General features: G+C 39.1%; 1 protein-coding gene across 1 annotated transcript in view; it reads left to right on the top strand.

Annotated features, from left to right (window-relative positions):
* Positions 1-12284, top strand: part of LOC123245907 (protein transport protein Sec16B) — a 42731-nt gene extending 30447 nt beyond the window's left edge. Inside the window, exons 14-22 of the mRNA XM_044674891.1 lie at positions 824-905; positions 4418-4690; positions 5528-5583; positions 6300-6446; positions 7520-7618; positions 8876-9011; positions 10043-10089; positions 11060-11158; positions 11943-12284. Coding sequence (XP_044530826.1) covers positions 824-905; positions 4418-4690; positions 5528-5583; positions 6300-6446; positions 7520-7618; positions 8876-9011; positions 10043-10089; positions 11060-11158; positions 11943-12011 — 1008 coding nt within the window. The 3' untranslated portion in view covers positions 12012-12284. The remainder of the gene's footprint in view (positions 1-823; positions 906-4417; positions 4691-5527; positions 5584-6299; positions 6447-7519; positions 7619-8875; positions 9012-10042; positions 10090-11059; positions 11159-11942) is intronic.
* The last annotated feature ends 5475 nt before the right edge of the window (positions 12285-17759 follow it).

The following is a 17759-nucleotide window of genomic DNA, read 5'->3' as shown; positions in this document are numbered from 1 at the left end:
GGTGTCATTCTCTACTTCCCACTCTCTCTCTCACCATCCATGTCCAATCTATTGCCAAGCATTGATTCTACCTTTGCAGTATCTCTTATATGAATGCCTCCTTTTCTGCTTCGATGCTGTCCCTGATTATGCCCTCATTATCCCACACTTCCACTATTGTGATAGTATAGCTAGTTGGATTCCTTAACTCAAGTCACTGCCCACTCCAGTCTGTCCTTGACTCATCTGTCAAATCGGTCTTCCTAAAATGCTGATCTGACCATGTCATCATCCATCTCCTCTTCAGTAAATGAGTGGTTCCCTGTTGCCTCCAAGATAAAACATAAAATCCTCTATTTATAACCTTATAACTAGATCCCTTCTTACTTCTCTGTTCTTCTTACACGCAGCTCTCCTTTCTTGGGACTCAGTTTCCTCATCTGTAAAATGAAGGAGGGGGGTTGGATTAGATTGCTTCGGACATTATTTTCAGCTCCAGACAGACGGATGCTGCTTTGATCTCATATCACTCCAATGAAACTATACCATTTCAGTTTCCAGCAAATAAAGTGTGGGAGGGTGGCAGCTGTTGTCTCCAACCACTTCCTGGAAAGTGAATAAACAGTACTCTTCAGAAGAATTGAAGGATAAGGACATGGCATCATGGGTGAACACCCAGAAGCCAGTGTGACATGTCAGTGACCCATTTAGCTTCTGCTTCATTGCCAATTTCCTTGTAATTCCTATCATCGTAACGAGCTTCCTTTTAACTTCAAATTTGTAAAATGTTTAATTCTTTTCTTTTTATTCTCCCTTTTTATTTTTTTGTGTGTTATTTTTAAAGTTTGTGAAAAAGGCAGAAGACGACCTTGGTGATCCTGATTTCATTTACACAGATATTTTAAAAGCCAGACAGCCAACAGCAGGTATCTATACCGAAAGTTATATGTGTAGAATTAACTAGTGGGGCTGATTTGCTTCATCTAATCTAACCTAAAACAAATGATATAACATTTATATAATTTATATAACAATATAACAACATCATTATATTAAGTATAACATAATAATACAATATAATTTTATTATGCTAAATATAATAATACAGCATAGTTTTATTATATTAAATATATTAAATTAATAATAAATAAAGCAACAAACAATAAATAATAAATAAAATGAATTAAATTATTATGTAAATATATTAAATATAAAAATAAATAATTATGTTTTATATAATAATAAAAATAAAAACATATGATATAATATAAATGAGAGGCAGTGTGATAGAAAATGTCAGCCTGTAGTAAGAAAAACTTGGGTTCAGATCCCACTTCTGATAAGGACTGGTTGTAAGACCTTGGATAAGCCAGTGTTCTCAGTTCCTGAGAGTGGGTGCTTCATAAATTCTTGAATGGCCAATTGGATTAACATGTCTCAGTGTCCTCCAGGACGGCTGTAGAATGGATGATCTCCAGGGATAGAAATTTATTCACTGTGAGTTCCATATACCAATGAAATCAAAGGGGTGGTTCCCCCAGACCCCAGCCAAAGAAGTGGATAGAGTCCGGGTCTTGGCATCTGAAAGAGCTAAATTCAAATCCCATCACTGATACTTACTACCTGTGTGTACCCTCAGGGAATTTTGCAGAGCTTTTCTACTAAGTTATAAGGAATTTCATCACCAAGGAGATCTTCTTCCTAATCTGATGTATAATAGGGGTGAAGAGGATGAGGATGAGGATGATTGTGATACTCATCTGGCTGAAGAGAATGAATTCTTTTACTTCCTCAATTCCTATCCATCTCTCAAGACTTCTGACTCCCTCAAGAAGCCTTTTCTGAGTAAAATGGCCCATGGAGATCACTCCTCTTTCCGAATCATGACATTGGCAGCCAATAGTATATAAGTGAATAGATGCTTATATTTAACAATTATAGAGTGCCTTCTAGTGTTCTCTAATTGTTTGAACTGCATTATTAAGATCTTTGCAGTTTAATAAGTACTTTCTTGGGGGCTGGAAGTAGAGACTATGTCTTATATCTTTTGCATCAGTTCAGGACATGTAATAGACATACAATAAATACTTGCTGGTTGAGTGATTTTTACATTGTATTTTGTCTCCATCAAATCCTATTGTATTACAGGGAGTATCAAAAGTCTTAGGGAACATTTAGTTTTAAAAGCTTATAAGTACACCAAGACTTTTGGGACACTTTGATTCACTTCTAAAAACCCATCCACTAACCAACCAACTAACCAACCAACCAACCAAAATAGACAACCCAGAACTGAAATGAGCAGTTTATCCTGCTTGAACAATTCAATCTCTTTTTTCTTCCCTCTCCTTACCCTTACAGCTTCCAGACCCAAATCACTATGCCTTGCTCATTTAAATGAGAAATTTGCCTTTTGGAGCTATAGCTTGTTTTGTTTGAGGGATACCCTTACCCCCCCCCCCCCAATTTTCCTCAGGCAAATCTTCCCTTGCCTGGCCCTGTAAGAGTCAAGTTCATGAAATTCTCCCATCTCTTATCTCTATATTTAAATAATCACATGAGGCATCTCAATTACAAGAAATATTATTTCCTCTTACTCTCTTCTTTTCTGTTCATTTTCTGAATACTCAAGCTCAGAGCTGGCCTCTTTTTGTTATTACCTTTAACCCTGCTCCTAAGGCACCATACTCCTCCCCCTACCATTCTCCTTCCCTCTGAACCCCCTAGGGTAAGTAGATGATCATTTCTCCATTTCAAATATTTTTGTCTCTTTACTTTTAAGTTTCTTCAGTTCTCTGCACTTGGAAGATTCTGCTCTGTTTTTGGTTTTCTTAGAAAGTGTATGGATGTCATAAATTCTAATGGTTATTCTTTTGTGTGTGTGTGTGTATGTAGGATTATGTTAACTTTGAAAGATAAGTTAGTTTTGAGTGTAAACTATTTTTATTTTTGCTTTTCAGTCAGTTGTACCCTTGCCTTGCCTTGCCTTCCTTTCCATTCCATTCCCTTCCCTTCCTTTTCCTTGCCCACCCCACCTTCCCTTTCCTATTGCTAACAAATAGTCTCCTGTGATTATTCTGCCTGGAATTTCTTGTCTGCAATCCCGTGTGTTCCCTACAACCTGGAATATTCTTCTTTTTGATCCAAAAAGCTATGGAGCTTGACATTTCTATTGGTTAATTAAATATCCCACATGCAGATTGGATAGCATGGTTATTTTCAAAGTGCTTTTTATAAACACATTCATTAGTGTTTAAAATATCATTGAGAGGCAGGTAGTCATAGATATTCCTAGAGAAACTTAGCTCCTTTTCCAAGATGACACACAAAGTCAAGTGGCAGCCCATGCTCTCTTCAGAGGGCAACATTGGATAATTCACATTCTCTTTTCTTCCCTCTTTTTTTTATCTGCCTTTTAGTCATTTCCCTGTTGCTTAGCCCTTCATCAAAAGACGAGCAAGGGAAATCAAAAGAATAGAAACTTCTTACATTTTTTCAGCATAGCGTGGAGATTAATATAAAAGAACTAAATATTATATGTTACAAAGTTTTATTAATAATAAGCTAACAAAAATACTAGAGGGAAAAGATGCTAAACTAACTTCAGCCATGCTTGTGCAGAAGAGAGAAAGAGGAAGGAGCTACAGAACTCATAAAATAATAACATGACCATGCAAAGGTGGAGGTGCAGGAGAGATTAAAGGGAATTTTGGGAAATACTATGGGACTTCTGGGGGATGAAGTCCAAGGTACAGAATCTCCATTTTTACAATAGCCTATTAGCAGAATTAATAAAAATTCACAATAGTGAGTTTGGATTATCTTCAGATTTCAGATATCTTTGTGAGCTCTTATTCTTGGGTATCTTGCCTGAAGGAGACTTGGCCACATTCTATTTAGAAAATAAAAGGAAATCCATCTATGAATTTCAGATGTTGGACTTGAGATTTTCAGTGATTGTGTTTCCAAGGTTGAAGTGAATGAATCCCTAAGAATAATCTTAAGTGAGAGGGTAGAGCTTTAGTTCCCCCTCATCATCAAATGAGAAAATGTAGCTGAAAGCAAATCAACAACTCTAAATAAACAGTGCTGTAATGAAAAAGCACCAGATTTGGGGTCAGAGGCCCTGGATTTTAATTCTGACTGCTATTAATTATTTGTGTGACTTTGGGCAAGTCATTTAATTTTTACGGGCTTTAATTTCTTCATCAGTAAAACAGAAGAGGGCCAGACTAGATAATTTAAAAGATTGCTTTTAGTTTTAAATCCCTTCATTTTAAATGCAGGATAGTAATAATAAAAATAATATCAACATCATCCTGATACTATCCTCATCACTACTTCCTGATAAAGACATGAGAATGAATAATTTTATATGGGATTAATCAAAATCCACCTCTGAGTAGATTTTTTTTTCTTCTTTTCTTTTTGTTCTCAGAAAACTCCTTCTACCAAGATTCCCATCAAGGTCAGGGCTACTCAGAACCCCTCAGATACACCTCATTCACACAGCTTCCACCAGAAGGAACAAGTCTGAGTCAGCCAAATATGCAGCAGCCCCTTCCTTTCCAGCCCATCCTGAATCCTTCTGGGGAAGGACCAGGGTATCCAGGCACATCAGTGCCTCTTTATGCCAGGCCAGAGATGACAATGGTGGTGTCCTCTGCAAAACTGCAGCCAGAGGAAGATCAGCAGGCACCCCCTCCCCCTGGTAAGTGTATCTGTACTAAAGAGTTTTCAGTGCCAAAAGGTTTTAGGGGACTTGGATGTGAGGAAGGGGGAAAGGAAGACAATGAGGGTAATAAGTAAAGATGGGAGCCAGAATTGACAAAGATGCTGACTGCCACAAGTGGAATGACTTCTCCTTGGGTATCATGCCCTTTAGGGATGACATAACTGTTTTAGTTTCTCTAACTCAGCTGGAATGGGGAGAATTGGCCAGGGAAGACAAACCTCTTCATTTATGAGACTTTTTGGAATGATGCTGTAGCCTGTGCGGAGAAATATTATCTTGCTTTTTTTTTTTTTAACCTCACTCTCATGTAAGGTAGGACTCCTTTCTGTAGGTCATCTACTTACACAGAAGGATGGAAGAAACACCATTTAGGCAACTTTTCCTAATTTTCTTCTAAGTTCTTCTATATCCAGCCTGATGCCCAGATAAGGTGGCCAGCTGTGCCAGGAAAGAGCTGTAAATGGAAGAGAAGAGACAGATGAAAATGAGCATCTCCAACTTTTTCTGTTGTTCAAAATGAAGATGGAGATCAAGTTAGAGAGAATGGGATGAAGAACCATTTTTGTTACATACAAAAGTTTGGTTTAAGGTCCCACTGAATTCTAAGGCACACCCATGACCTTGGTTGAGTCCAGCTCCAGTTGGGCTCTACAACCTCTTCCTGGCGTGGTTGGACTTGAGTTTCAGAACTGTACTTGCAATGCTAGGAGTCTTTGGGCTGAGCCTATCCTTGATGCCAGTGGTTTTGGGGGTCATATCAAGAAATAATGGAGGTAAATGTCTAAACTATGTTATTTTGTTTTTACATCACAGAGGATATCCCAGAATCTCAAAAATCATACCAATACCAGTACCCTGAGATTCAAAAGGTAATTTCCAAACTTCAGGTGAGAGGAGGCCAAAGATGCTTAAGTCAAGTTGAACTGTTTACCTAATAGAAATTTTTGGTTATGATCTGCCTGCTTGGCTACATTTGCTTACTACCTAAGGATTCTTCCAGCAGCTGACCTTTTTCTTTGATTTCTTTCTCGATCCATGGTTGCGAATTTTTTAGGTTATTGAGGCCAGAGAAGAAAGAACTGTGGTTAATTGCTACTTATTTTTAACCCTGTCAATCTCTACAAAGTGATCAGGCTAGGAAGGAGAGCAGGATCACCCAATCCAAGTCAGCTTTGCTTGGACTTGGTATCATGATGGTATTTGCTGTGGTTTTCATTTTGCTAGAAGAAAAATGTAGAACCTGCTTTCTTGAGTGGTTGTAAGCAAAGGACTTAACCCGATCATTGCAGGAGGGCTTAGAACCACTTTCTTCTCTTGTATAGGCAGGAACTCACAGCTTTGTTCTCTGCAAAACTGTACACAGTTGATCTCTATTTAATATACTCTTCCATTTGTGATAGTTCTGTGCCATTAGCTGATTAAGCCTCCCTGCATGGCTGGAGTGGAAGGGTCTCTCTTGACTTTTCTAGAATGGGTGGGGGATGTCTTGGACTTCCTATTTCTACAGCATGGCTTCAGTGGCTCTTTGCTTCCATTCCTTGGAGCCAGCCTTCTAAATTACCTGACATTATCTCTCTTGTTTCAGGACTCGGTAGCTCCTAGGGTTCGAGGAATTTCTGAGACTTCCACCATTTCTTTGGATGAGGAAAAAGAAGACTCTTCAGATGATGATGAAAAGAAAGCTGATGAAGATAATGTAAAGGGCAAGAAGGAATCTGGAAAGAGTGAAAAGGTGGAAGGGGCTGTCCTCTTGTTATATGTCCTCTGTATTACTCTGTAGTTTGGGAATTTTAATTTATCTCTGAACCCCAATAATAATATGTTATTGTCTAGAACTTTGGACTTGGAGTCAAGGAGATCTTAATTCATGCTCTGTCTCAGACACACTAGGTGTCCAACCCTTGACAAGTCACTTAACCTCCTGCTGGCTCATTTTACTTATCTAATAACAACAACAACCACAAAAACAACAATGATAATAATAATAATAATTCCTATCTCACAGAGCAGTTGTGAGGTTCAAATGAGATACTATATAGAGTGATTTGCACATCTTAAAGCATTGTATGTTATCTGTTATAATAATACTTAATAAAAATAATAATAAAGCTCTGTCCTCATGACTGCCCTGAGAGGTCATATTCTTATGCTCATTTTAGAGGAGAGGAAACAGAGAGATTAAGTGACTTGCCAGAAGTCGGATATATTTTAAATTATAAAGACTTGGCTCAAGGCATTGGCTCCTGATTTCCAACTCCAGCACTCTTTATATGCTAAGTTTGAGGTCTATCTACAACCCTCTTGTTTGCTGGACCCAGAATTTTTTGTCTTAATTCTGCCCCACATCCTTTGACCTCATGATCATCTTCTACAGAGAAAATAGGGGAAGTGAGAATATCAGTTTGAGGAAGAGCTGTAATTTCTTTCTCCTGTACTTCACCTTAATGGGAAGAGGACATAAATGTTCTAAGAAGAACCTGTTCCTTTTTCTCTGGCCCAGTGGTTCTGTGAAGTGTCTTCCTCTTTGCTCCAGGGCAATGAGCAGAAATCTAAATCATATGGCTGCCCGCTCTCATTTTCTCTGCGCCCCTGGGAGGGGTGTAAGAACTTCTCTTCCCAAAGCTATCTGTTTCTCCTACCCTCTTCTGTCCCCTCTTCTGTTCTCTTCCAAGTTGCCTAACAGGGATGGAGGAATCGCTAGTTTCCATGGTATTCCTTGCTTCTTGCTCCAAAGTTGTTATCACATTGTATTGGATTGGTGGAAAGAAACAACTCAGTGGGCAATGTGTTTCCCTCCTTCCTCAGGGCTCTGGGTTTGGATGGTTTGGTTGGTTTCGATCAAAGCCTGCTAAGAATGTGGAGCCTTCTGGGGAAGAGGACTCCTCCGACAGCCCTGACTCTGAGGTAATCAGAGAACGCAACTAGTTTGTCTCTTCTTCTCTGTTGGACAGGGATGGGAACTAGGAGGAAATAAAGATCACTTGGTAATAATTCCATTTACTAATATAAGCTTAATCACATTTACAAAGGGCTTTAAAGATGATCCCCATAATTCTTTAAGATGGGCAACACACATCTTACAATTCCTTTTTTATGGACTAAGTGACTCAGTGACTAGCCTAGGATCATACAAGGAATAGATATTGGAACTGGGATTTGAACTCAAGTTTTACGAAAGGAGAAAGGAATGAGCATTTATTAAATACCTGCTGTGTACTAACCCCTTCCTAGGAATTATTTCTATTTGATCTTCACAAGAACCTAGTGAGATAGGTCCTATGACTATCCCCATTTTACAGTGGAGGAGACTGAGGCAGAATGAGATTAACACAGATAGTCAGTGTATGAGATGACACTTGAACTCACGTCTCTGACTTCAGATCCAGCGTTCTGAATACTGTGCCATCTAGATAGATGCTCCATGACTAAATCAAGTGGTCTTTGCATTATGCCATCCCGTTGTTATGAAGACCTTTCAAATCCTGGCTTTGATATGGTAGACCAGAAGGGATTTTCTATAAGTTTTGATAAAGGAAGTAAAATGAAAGCAGTGTGTTTAGAAGATGAATCTGGTAGCAGAATGGAGGATGGATTAGAAGGGCAAGAAGCTAAACCTAACGGCCGGTTTTGAAGGTTTCATGGTAATCTAGTTATTTTATTTTGTGATAGAATTGACTTGTTTTTTCTTTTTTTCTTTTCTTTTCTTTTTTTTTAAAATAACCCTTACTGCTTGTCTTAGCAATAGATACTAAGTTAGGCAGAAGAGCATTAGAGGCTGGGCAATTGGGGTTAAATGACTTGCCCAGGGTCACACAGCTGGGAAATGTCTGAGGCCAAATTTGAGCCCAGGACTTCCCATCTCTAGGTCCAGCTCTCTATCCACTGAGCTACCTAGCTGTCTCCATGTTTTTTTTTTTAAATCCTTACCTTCCATCTTGGAGTCAATACTGTGTATTCGCTCCAAGACAGAAGAGTGGTAAGGGCTAGGCAATGGGGGTTAAGTGACTTGCCCAGGGTCACACAGCTGGGAAATGTCTGAGGCTAGATTTGAACCTAGGACCTCCTGTCTCTAAGCCTGGCTCTCAATCCACTGAGTCACCCAGCTGCCTCCTTGTTTTTTTTCTTAAGAAACATTTTTAATGAACATTTTTCTACTTCTAGGAGTCATCCGCCGAAGCTCAGGCTCCCTTGGCTAGCGCAACCCCCTCTGGACCATCTAATTCATTTTTTCTGCCTCAGCCAGATGCCAACACTTTCTCTAGAAGTCTAGGTAAATATGATTTTATGATGGTATTTAGTACCAACTTCTTCATGAAGCTTTCCCTGCTCCTTCCAATGGTTAGAGCACTGCCTCAACTGCTTTCCATTCATTTTGTATTTACTCTTTTTTTTGTCACATTAAAAAATTTTTTTAGAATATTTTCCCATGATTATGTCATTCATGTTCTCTCCCTCCTTTCTTCCCCCCCTCCACCACCCAGAGCTGACAAGCAATTCCACTGGTTTCATTTTGTATATATTCTTTATATATTTTTACATATCTATGTTTTCCCCTTGATTAGAATAAAAGTTTCTTGAGGGCAGGGATTATTTCACTTATCTTGGTCTTCGAATTCCCAGCGCAGTGCCTGGCACATTTTGTAATTGTAAATAATTGTAAATAAAAAATTGTAAATATTTATTTATGGATTGATTACCACATTGGTGGAATCAGGGGTGTTGTGCTATGAGTGTGTGCCGCTTTCCTAGGTGGCAGATGCCATCAATAGTCTTTTAATGAGGGCACCAGCTTCTTTCCCATAATGGTAGTCAATAAATAAAAGTTGCCACAGCTCAGGCTTAGGAGCTGGTGTTCCTAAGCTGGCCATTATATTGTGATTGCAGAACTGTTTGGACGGGAAGGAGGGAGAGCAAGGGAGGCAGGAGGGAGCTCTTTATGGCAGAGCATTATAGCTCTGTGGACTCTGATGACCAGGTCAGCGTTTCTTGTGTATTTTTATTTGTGTTTCCCTGTGTCGTATTTGTCCCTGTGACAAGTCTTATGCATCATTGTGATGACTGTGCCGTAAGTGGCCTGAAGTCTTAAGCATAGAATCCACCAAGAAAAAAAAAGGCTCCCCAATGCTGGACACTGGCACAAAGCCTGTGACGGCCGTGACCTTTACAACACCTTTTGTGACCTTCCTGGTCTCTTGGCTGTGGCCAGACCAGAGGTCCCTGTGATTCCAAGTAGGCTGATACAACCCTGTTACTTGAGAGGGGTTTCCAGGAATGGTGAGTCCTTGAGCCTGGGCTAGGGATGGATTTTCATGATTTACTGCTTTCTAGGTGAAAGAAGAGGATCCATGACTAATAAAAGTCTTCCTGGGATGGAGGTGAGTGCCTAAGGGGTGCCCTGAAGCTTGCCTTGACTATGACATCCATTTAGTTTTGGGAGGAGGTTTTGCCTTCAAGGTTTCTTCCTCTTCCTGGAAATGATGAATTCATGGAAAATCCTTTGAGTAAAGTAGACACATGCCTTTTGGTTCCAAGACGTAGAACCTTTACTGGGAGAGGAAAACCTCCCCTTGCTCCACTGTAGACCCTAATAGACATGATGCTCATGTTAAACCCAGCAATGGACCGTTTACACAAGGTTAGGAAATTAACTGTTTCATTGACAAAGAGCCTGGGGAAGTGTTGATGGGGTTATTGACTACAGATTTCACTGTCGTCATGTGAAAACATTTCCTCTATTTCAGGTTGGTTAGACCAATCTTATTTATCTCTATACTGTCATATTTGAGGATAGTGCTTTCAAAGGACAATAACAATAACTTCTAAATCGACTTCTCTAGCTTTGTGCTGTAGGCAAATCACTTAGCCTCTCTCAGGCTCAGTTTCCTCATTTGTAAATTGGGGATAATAGTACTCCATCCACAGGGTTGTTGTGAGGATAAAATGAGGACCATATTTAAAGTGCGTCCACATCTTTAAGTGCTAGATAAATGTTAGCTATTATCATTATTTATATTAATGAAATGTTATAGGAACACATTTCATATAATACATCATAATTGAGACAGTGATAGTGTGATAGTTTGTATTACACTAAAGTAATCTGAACAGTAATGGCAATCTTACTTCTCTTTATATTTGATTCAAGGATTACACATGGATTTATTAAGAATCACACAGAGTTGGCCAATCATGCCTTCACTGTTTCTATTAGGGTAGGATTTCTGAGATTCTATTAAAGCCCTTACTATGAACTCAGTTGACCAGATCTGACATACGAGTCCCTTTTCTTTGGTCTGGAAAAAATAACAACTAAGGATCTGTTTCTCTTATTCCCTTTTATTCCAGGCTGCCCCTCATGAGCTTCATTTCAATCCCGGTGGTCTACCTCCTCCTCCCACCTTGGGAAACGCTATTCCTCTTTACAACCCTTCTCAGGTGCCTCAGGTAAGGGGACCCTCTCTTGGCATTATACTCAGAAGGGGAGCAGTGAGAGACCTCACCATTGCTGCCAGCAACAGAGTCATTGAGTGTCTGGGTAAAAATTCAGGTTTTCAATTGGATTTATCTCCATTCAAAAAAAAAGTCTCTGAGGAAAAGGACTGTGTTGCCTTTTACCGTATCCCCAGCTCTCAGCAAAGTGCCTGGCACATAGTCAGAGCACAATGACTGAGTGATGGGCAGGCATATTGAGTGCCTACTATGTCCATGCTCTTAAAATAAAAAAGAATGAAAGAAAAACGAGCCCCTGATCTCAAAGGTCTTATATTCCACTGATGGTACAATCTGTGCATAGACAAGTAGTCACAAGGTGATGGGAGAAGACTAGAACCCTAGTAATTGGGGGCATGCGTACAAAGACATATTTCATAGAAGAGGTGGCCATCGAGCTAAGCCATCGCAAGGCAGGCTCCTGATGCCTCATGTTACAGAAAATCTCTTGTAATACTTGGCAGGGTGGGTGGAGATTGGAGAGGACGCATATTTTCATTACCAGAATCCTCTGTGATAACTCAATTTCTTCCCCCAATTCAAACCCTGGAGTGTGTATGGAGTACCGAACTACAGGCTCAGAGGGGAGTGGGGGAAAGACAGATGTAGCTTGCAAGACCCTCAGAGAGCCATTCTCTGCTTGCCTGGACCAATCAGTCAATCAATCAGTCAGTCAGTCAAACAGTACCATTCTTGGTTCAGCTTTACTCTCATCTACCATCTGTTCCTTCCCTTCTAGCTCTCCATAACCACGAGCACGAATCGGCCAAATCGCCTTGCTCAGCGACGCTATCCAACCCAGAAATGACAGGAATAACTTAGCACATCTTTTCTGGACTTTAGTTTTTCTCCCCCCACCATGGCTGGAACAGAAGATAATGGTTCTGCCTTTATATATGGCATATTTTCTTAACCTCCCAGCCCTAATGTCTTGATCTGCCCTCTTGGGAAGCTATGGGGGTCCTTATTACCAGATCATTATCTCCACAAAGACACTGGAAGGCCAGGATTGTGGCCTGGTTCATTATTTGTTGAACTGCTTCAAACAAATAGAAGGGTATTGCTTCAAAGGGTATGTGTGTGTAGGAAACCCTTGGTTTAAAAACAGATTCTTAGTGAGCAGAAAAGTGCCCTGAAATCTCTCTGTGATGGTTATGTCTTTCTCAGAAAAGCAAGAATACACAGAACCATTTGCTAGTCATTTATACTTGGTGGAGTTTGGAAATTCACCATAGGGGAGAAAGATGGATTTGCTATAGAATAACTTTTTACCTATACTTAAGTTCCAAGAATAAATTCCTTTTTTTTGGTTGTTTATTTATTTAATTAACTAATTTAGAATATTTTCCCATAGTTACATGAATCATGTTCTTTCCCTCCCCTCTTCCCACCCCCTCCTGTAGCCAATGAGCAATTCCACTGGGTTTTACATGTGTCATTGATCAAGACCTATTTCCATATTATTGATATTTGCATTAGGGTGATCGTTTAGAGTCTGCATCCCCAATCATATCCCCATCGACCCATATGATCAAGCAGTTGTTTTTCTTCTGTGTTTATGCTCCCACAGTTCTTTCTCTGGATATGGAGAGCATTTTTTCTTATAAGTCCCTCAGAATTGTCCTGGATCATTGCATTGCTGCTAGTACAGAAGGCCATTACATTCAGTATCACAGTGTATCAGTCTCTGTATACAATGTTCTCTGGTTCTATTCCTTTTGCTCTGCATCAGTTCCTGGAGGTCTTTCCAGTTCACATGGAATTCCTCCAGTTCTTTATTCCTTTGAGCACAATAGTATTTCAACACCATCAGATACCACAATTTGTTCAGCCATTCCCCAATCGAAGGACATTCTCTCATTTTCTAATTTTTTTTCCACCACAAAGAGCGCAGCTATAAATATTTTTGTACAAGTCTCTTTCCTTATTATCTCTTTGGGGGGTAAACCTAGCAGTGGTATGGCTGGATCAAAGGGCAGGTAATAAGACTAAATTCTTACATGTGATTAAAGAGCCAGTCTTGGAATCAGGAAGCCATGAGTTCAAGTACTGTCTCTGCCATCTACTATTTGGGTGACTCTTGAAAAGTCACCCAATCTTTCAGTGCTCCAAGGAATTGTCAAACACGATAGGTGATAGGTGAAATACTGATCTACTTTGGTGGATGGGATTTTCATGTAGGGAGTTTGTCACCACAGGTCCAGAACACTACCACTCCCTTCCTAAAAATATCCCAATATAAGCTAAGACCAGGTATATGCCAATAATGCAACATAAAGGCTTTGTGTGGAAGCCTTTACAATATTTCATTTTTTAAAATTTCCCTGGCCTGCACTGCTTTGGGATTTTCTTATGGTCCTAGTTTCTTATGTCATTTCTCCAAGGTCAATACTAATTTCTTAGTTTTTGAAATTATATATTATTCTTTGGATATGTTCATGGGGCAATGGCCTCATTGCCCTACAGGAGAATGAAAAAAAAAGTTGTTTCTCCTATCATAAAACTTTGGAAAGCTTTCCAGTTGATTATTTAATCTGTTTAGCTAACTTAAAGGGATTAGAACCATTTTCTTTTTTCACCTCCTAATGACTGCTTCCTCTGCAAATTACACTCAATTATCTGTATTTGTATTCATAGGAAGAGATTCCCAGATCATAGAATCATGGATCAACAGCTAGAAGGGACCTCAGCAGTCATTTAGTCCAACCTCTCAGTATGCAGGTGAGGAAACTGAGGCCTGGAGAGATGAGGTGATTTGCAAAAATTTGCAAAAACTACAAAGATAGTAAGTGGCAGAACCTAGATTTGAACCCAGATCCCCTTGTTTCTAAATCCATCAGTCTTTTTAACCCCCTGGTATAGAAATATAAGCCCTTTGAGGACAGGAATTAATTATTTCAGAAACATTTATTAAGTGCCTACTATTAAGGACCAGGTACTATGCTAAGGATTTCTATCCCTCAAGCCTAGCACGAAGGTGGTAATTCATCAATTCTCACTGAATTGATGTGAATTTTTTTGAAAACAGGATATCTAGTCTTAAAATGCTTCCATTTTCCTCTACTAGACCTGTTTATTCATAGTCTAGTGCTTAGGTGATTATAGGCACAGTGTGTCACAGTGACCACAGTCGCCAAGTAATACCACTGGGTATTTTCTAATAAGTACTGAGAGATGGTGGGAAAATTTTTCTAAGTCGATTTTCTCATGAAGAGAGGATGTACCCATAGCTGCTTCCTTCCAGTTGATACCTCAGGTCCTCTCTCCCTCCTTTCTTAAGACATTTTGAATCCAGAGAGCCATTGGGAGAAGATGGGAATATCCAAGAGTCCCTCCATTTCCCACTTGAAACCAAAACTAACATGGCTCTCATGGCAGTGACTTCCTGTCCTCTGTCTTAGAGGCAGTGCCTACTCTCTCTATTTGCTTGTGGTGGTACCTTATGTATTTTTATACATATCGTTATAGAAACAGGTTGGGGGTATAAATCACAAACAAAGTGCAAAGTATTATGTACAATCTTTTGTATTTAGGTGTAATATTGATTCTGCTGGAAAAAGAGATTAAATTCACATAATTTTATAATAAATGCTTGTCTCTGGTCTCTGATCTTTACAAAGGAAAAAGTGTTCGTAAGTGGTCTCATCCTTATAGGGCTGGTCCTTCATGTTCAACTATGCTGAAATGGAGATGGAAATGATTTTAATATGCCCTCAAAAACTATTGTCATAAAGCTGCCACTTTCAGATCTTAATTTTACAGTCAGTCCTAAAGGTGGGGTTTATTCACTCTTTAAAGGCAAAACATAACAAAAATACCAAACAAAAAGCTGCCCTTGCAATTCAGGTATGCTGCCACCCAACGATGCTATTGTACTGTGGGTCCTATGGGCTGAGGAAAGACAAGATGGAAGACAGGAGAGTTAGAGAGATGAACAGGACCTTAGAGATGGCTTCATCCAAACCTTGCATTTTATACACGAGGAAAATTCTGATCTTTCTTGGACTTATATTGTACAATGGATTTTTGATTTCTTGTGTTTAAAAAATAAATATTCATTGAAATGACTCGTGTGAATAATATTAAGTATCCAAAACATATGTCACCATTCTAACATACTCTTAAAACAAGAACAAAAAAGCCATCTAGGATACATTTGGGTGTCTATATTGCTTAAGCATCTCTGTCCCTAGCCCCTTGCAATCTGGCTTCTGACTATACACTGTTCAGTAATGGTTTATCCAAAGTCACTAGTGATCTCTTAAGTGCATCCACCTTGCCTTTTTTTTTTTTTGCAGCTTTGGATACTGTTAACTTCTTTCTTTACTCCTGGGTATTCTTTCTTTCCTTAACTTCTTTTATACTGCTCTCTCTTAGTTTTCTTTCTATTTATTTGACTGGTTTCTCAATCTCATTTGTTGGATCAGTATCCATTTCCTCTCTTAAATCTAGGTATCCCTCAGGACTCAGTCTTGGGACTTCTTTTCTATTGTCTCTAGATTTCTTCCTTGGTGATCTCCTCTCCTTTTATGAGCTATTATCACCTTTAAGTAAATGACTTACACATATACTCTGCAACCTCCATTCCCAAACCTAATCTTTCTCAGGAACTCTAGTCCTGTTATCTGTGTCTGTTGGATATCTCAACATGGATGTTCTTTGACCATCACAAACTCAACAAATGTGTCCAACATGGAACCCATTTTCTTCCTTGTTTAAACTTGCTCCTATACTAACGTTTTCTATTTCTTCTGAGGAAACCATCATCCTGCAAGGGTTTTACAACCTCAGAATGTCCCTCAACTTTTTTTCTCTTTATACATATCTAATCATTTTTTCCAAGTCTGGTTGCTGCCACCTTCATATCCTTTGTCCTGCATCTATCCACCTTTTTTCCACTCACATTACCTCTACTTTAGGGCAGGTTATCACCCCTTTTTACTTATGCTCTTTTAATAGCCTCCTAATTGGTCTCTCTGCTTCCAGTTTCAGTTCTTGCTCATCCTCTATTTTAATACTTTAATAGTTCTCAGCCATATGGATACTACCTTCAGTGCTGCAGAGTATAACTCATCAATGCCATTTTGGTCCGTATGACTCTTTTCCATCTTTATTTTCCTAAAGCCTTGGACCCTAAAGACTAAGATTCTTTAAACAAAAAGTGAGATTGCCCCATTTCCAACATGCTAGAGACCTTCCTCAACGTAGCACATACATGGTCCACACTTCTCTCTCATTACATGACTGATCTACCTATCCACCCCCCCCCCCCAACCCCGATCACTTTTTCTTCAAGTTTAAGGCTTCTCAGTGTTTGGAATATTTGTTTCCAGTCACATACATAATAAAGGCAGGATCAGATCAGGGGGGTAGAAGAAAATGGCCTTGACTTCCTGGCTTAGCTTTCATGCTTGCTTAGCTTCATTGTCATGGTGACATCCAAGGGGTTTAGATTCTTAATTTAACATATTTTAAAATAAATAAATAAAATTAATTTTAATAATTTTTGTTTTATCTTAAAAATGTTAAAATAAATAAATAAAATAAATAATTTAAAATAAATATTTCAATATAAAAATCTTTGGATTTTTATAAAAGCTGCAATGCTTCAAACCCACACAACCCTTTGGACTTGTTGGAATTCACTCTCCCTTTCAACTGATTTGAGTAAGGAATTCAATTTGGCAATCAGGAATTGACTGCCGTTAAAGGTGATGTTCTAACTTTAAGTTAGAATGTTATAGAGATATTGATCCTGCTAGCAGCAGGAAATGAGTTCAAAAGACAGACTAAATGCACCCTGGCTCTATTTAGCTGGCTGGCTATTTGTAATTCTAAAACACATCGTCTCTTCGAGGCTAAGACTCTGACCTGGTATGTTCTCCTCTCCTTATCCACTAAAGTTATTTTTCCTCGTCTAGTGAACTAGGTGTATTGAGAAAGCATTTTTTAAAAGAGCCAAAGATGAGCTTCTGGCTTTAAGCTTTAAGAGATATGGCAGAACCCATTTCTCTAAGAGATCCTAGAATAAGAGGTAGCTCTTCAATTGGGGATTCTGACTGAAGCCCAGTAAATGGCAATACAGAAAGGCAGGAAGCAGCAGAGATTCCATATTCAATAGAAATTTAGAGATTCCATAGTTCAAAATAGTAAAATTATGACATCCTCTGAAAATATTGATGGTTTTGCAGCATCGGAAAAATAACTTTCTCCTCCATAATTTACCAAGACCAAGCCTTCTCTATCAACGTGCCCTGGTGCTTTGTCATTCCTATCCATGTTTAACCTTCTTCCTGATGGCATGTATTTGTGGGAGAGTGTGCCATAGGTCTGTAGAAGGCAATGTTTTAGTGCTATTTTTTAAAAAGGCTATTTCATTACATATCTTTGCTTTGAATAATTGTGTTCTCTGATGGACTAATAAAAAGTAAACACAGTAGTGGAATTTGTGAGCTTACAATAACGAGTTAGAGCCAGAGTCTCATAGTACCCTGACCCTGGAGCAGCTTTTTTAGTAGCCTTGCATGTGAGAGAGGGGTGCCCCAGGTGTGACACA

Source organism: Gracilinanus agilis, chromosome 4, assembly GCF_016433145.1.
Source record: "Gracilinanus agilis isolate LMUSP501 chromosome 4, AgileGrace, whole genome shotgun sequence".
Lineage (NCBI taxonomy): Eukaryota > Metazoa > Chordata > Mammalia > Didelphimorphia > Didelphidae > Gracilinanus > Gracilinanus agilis.
Note: the sequence above shows the minus strand (reverse complement) of the source record. Positions and strands in the feature narration are given on the sequence as shown.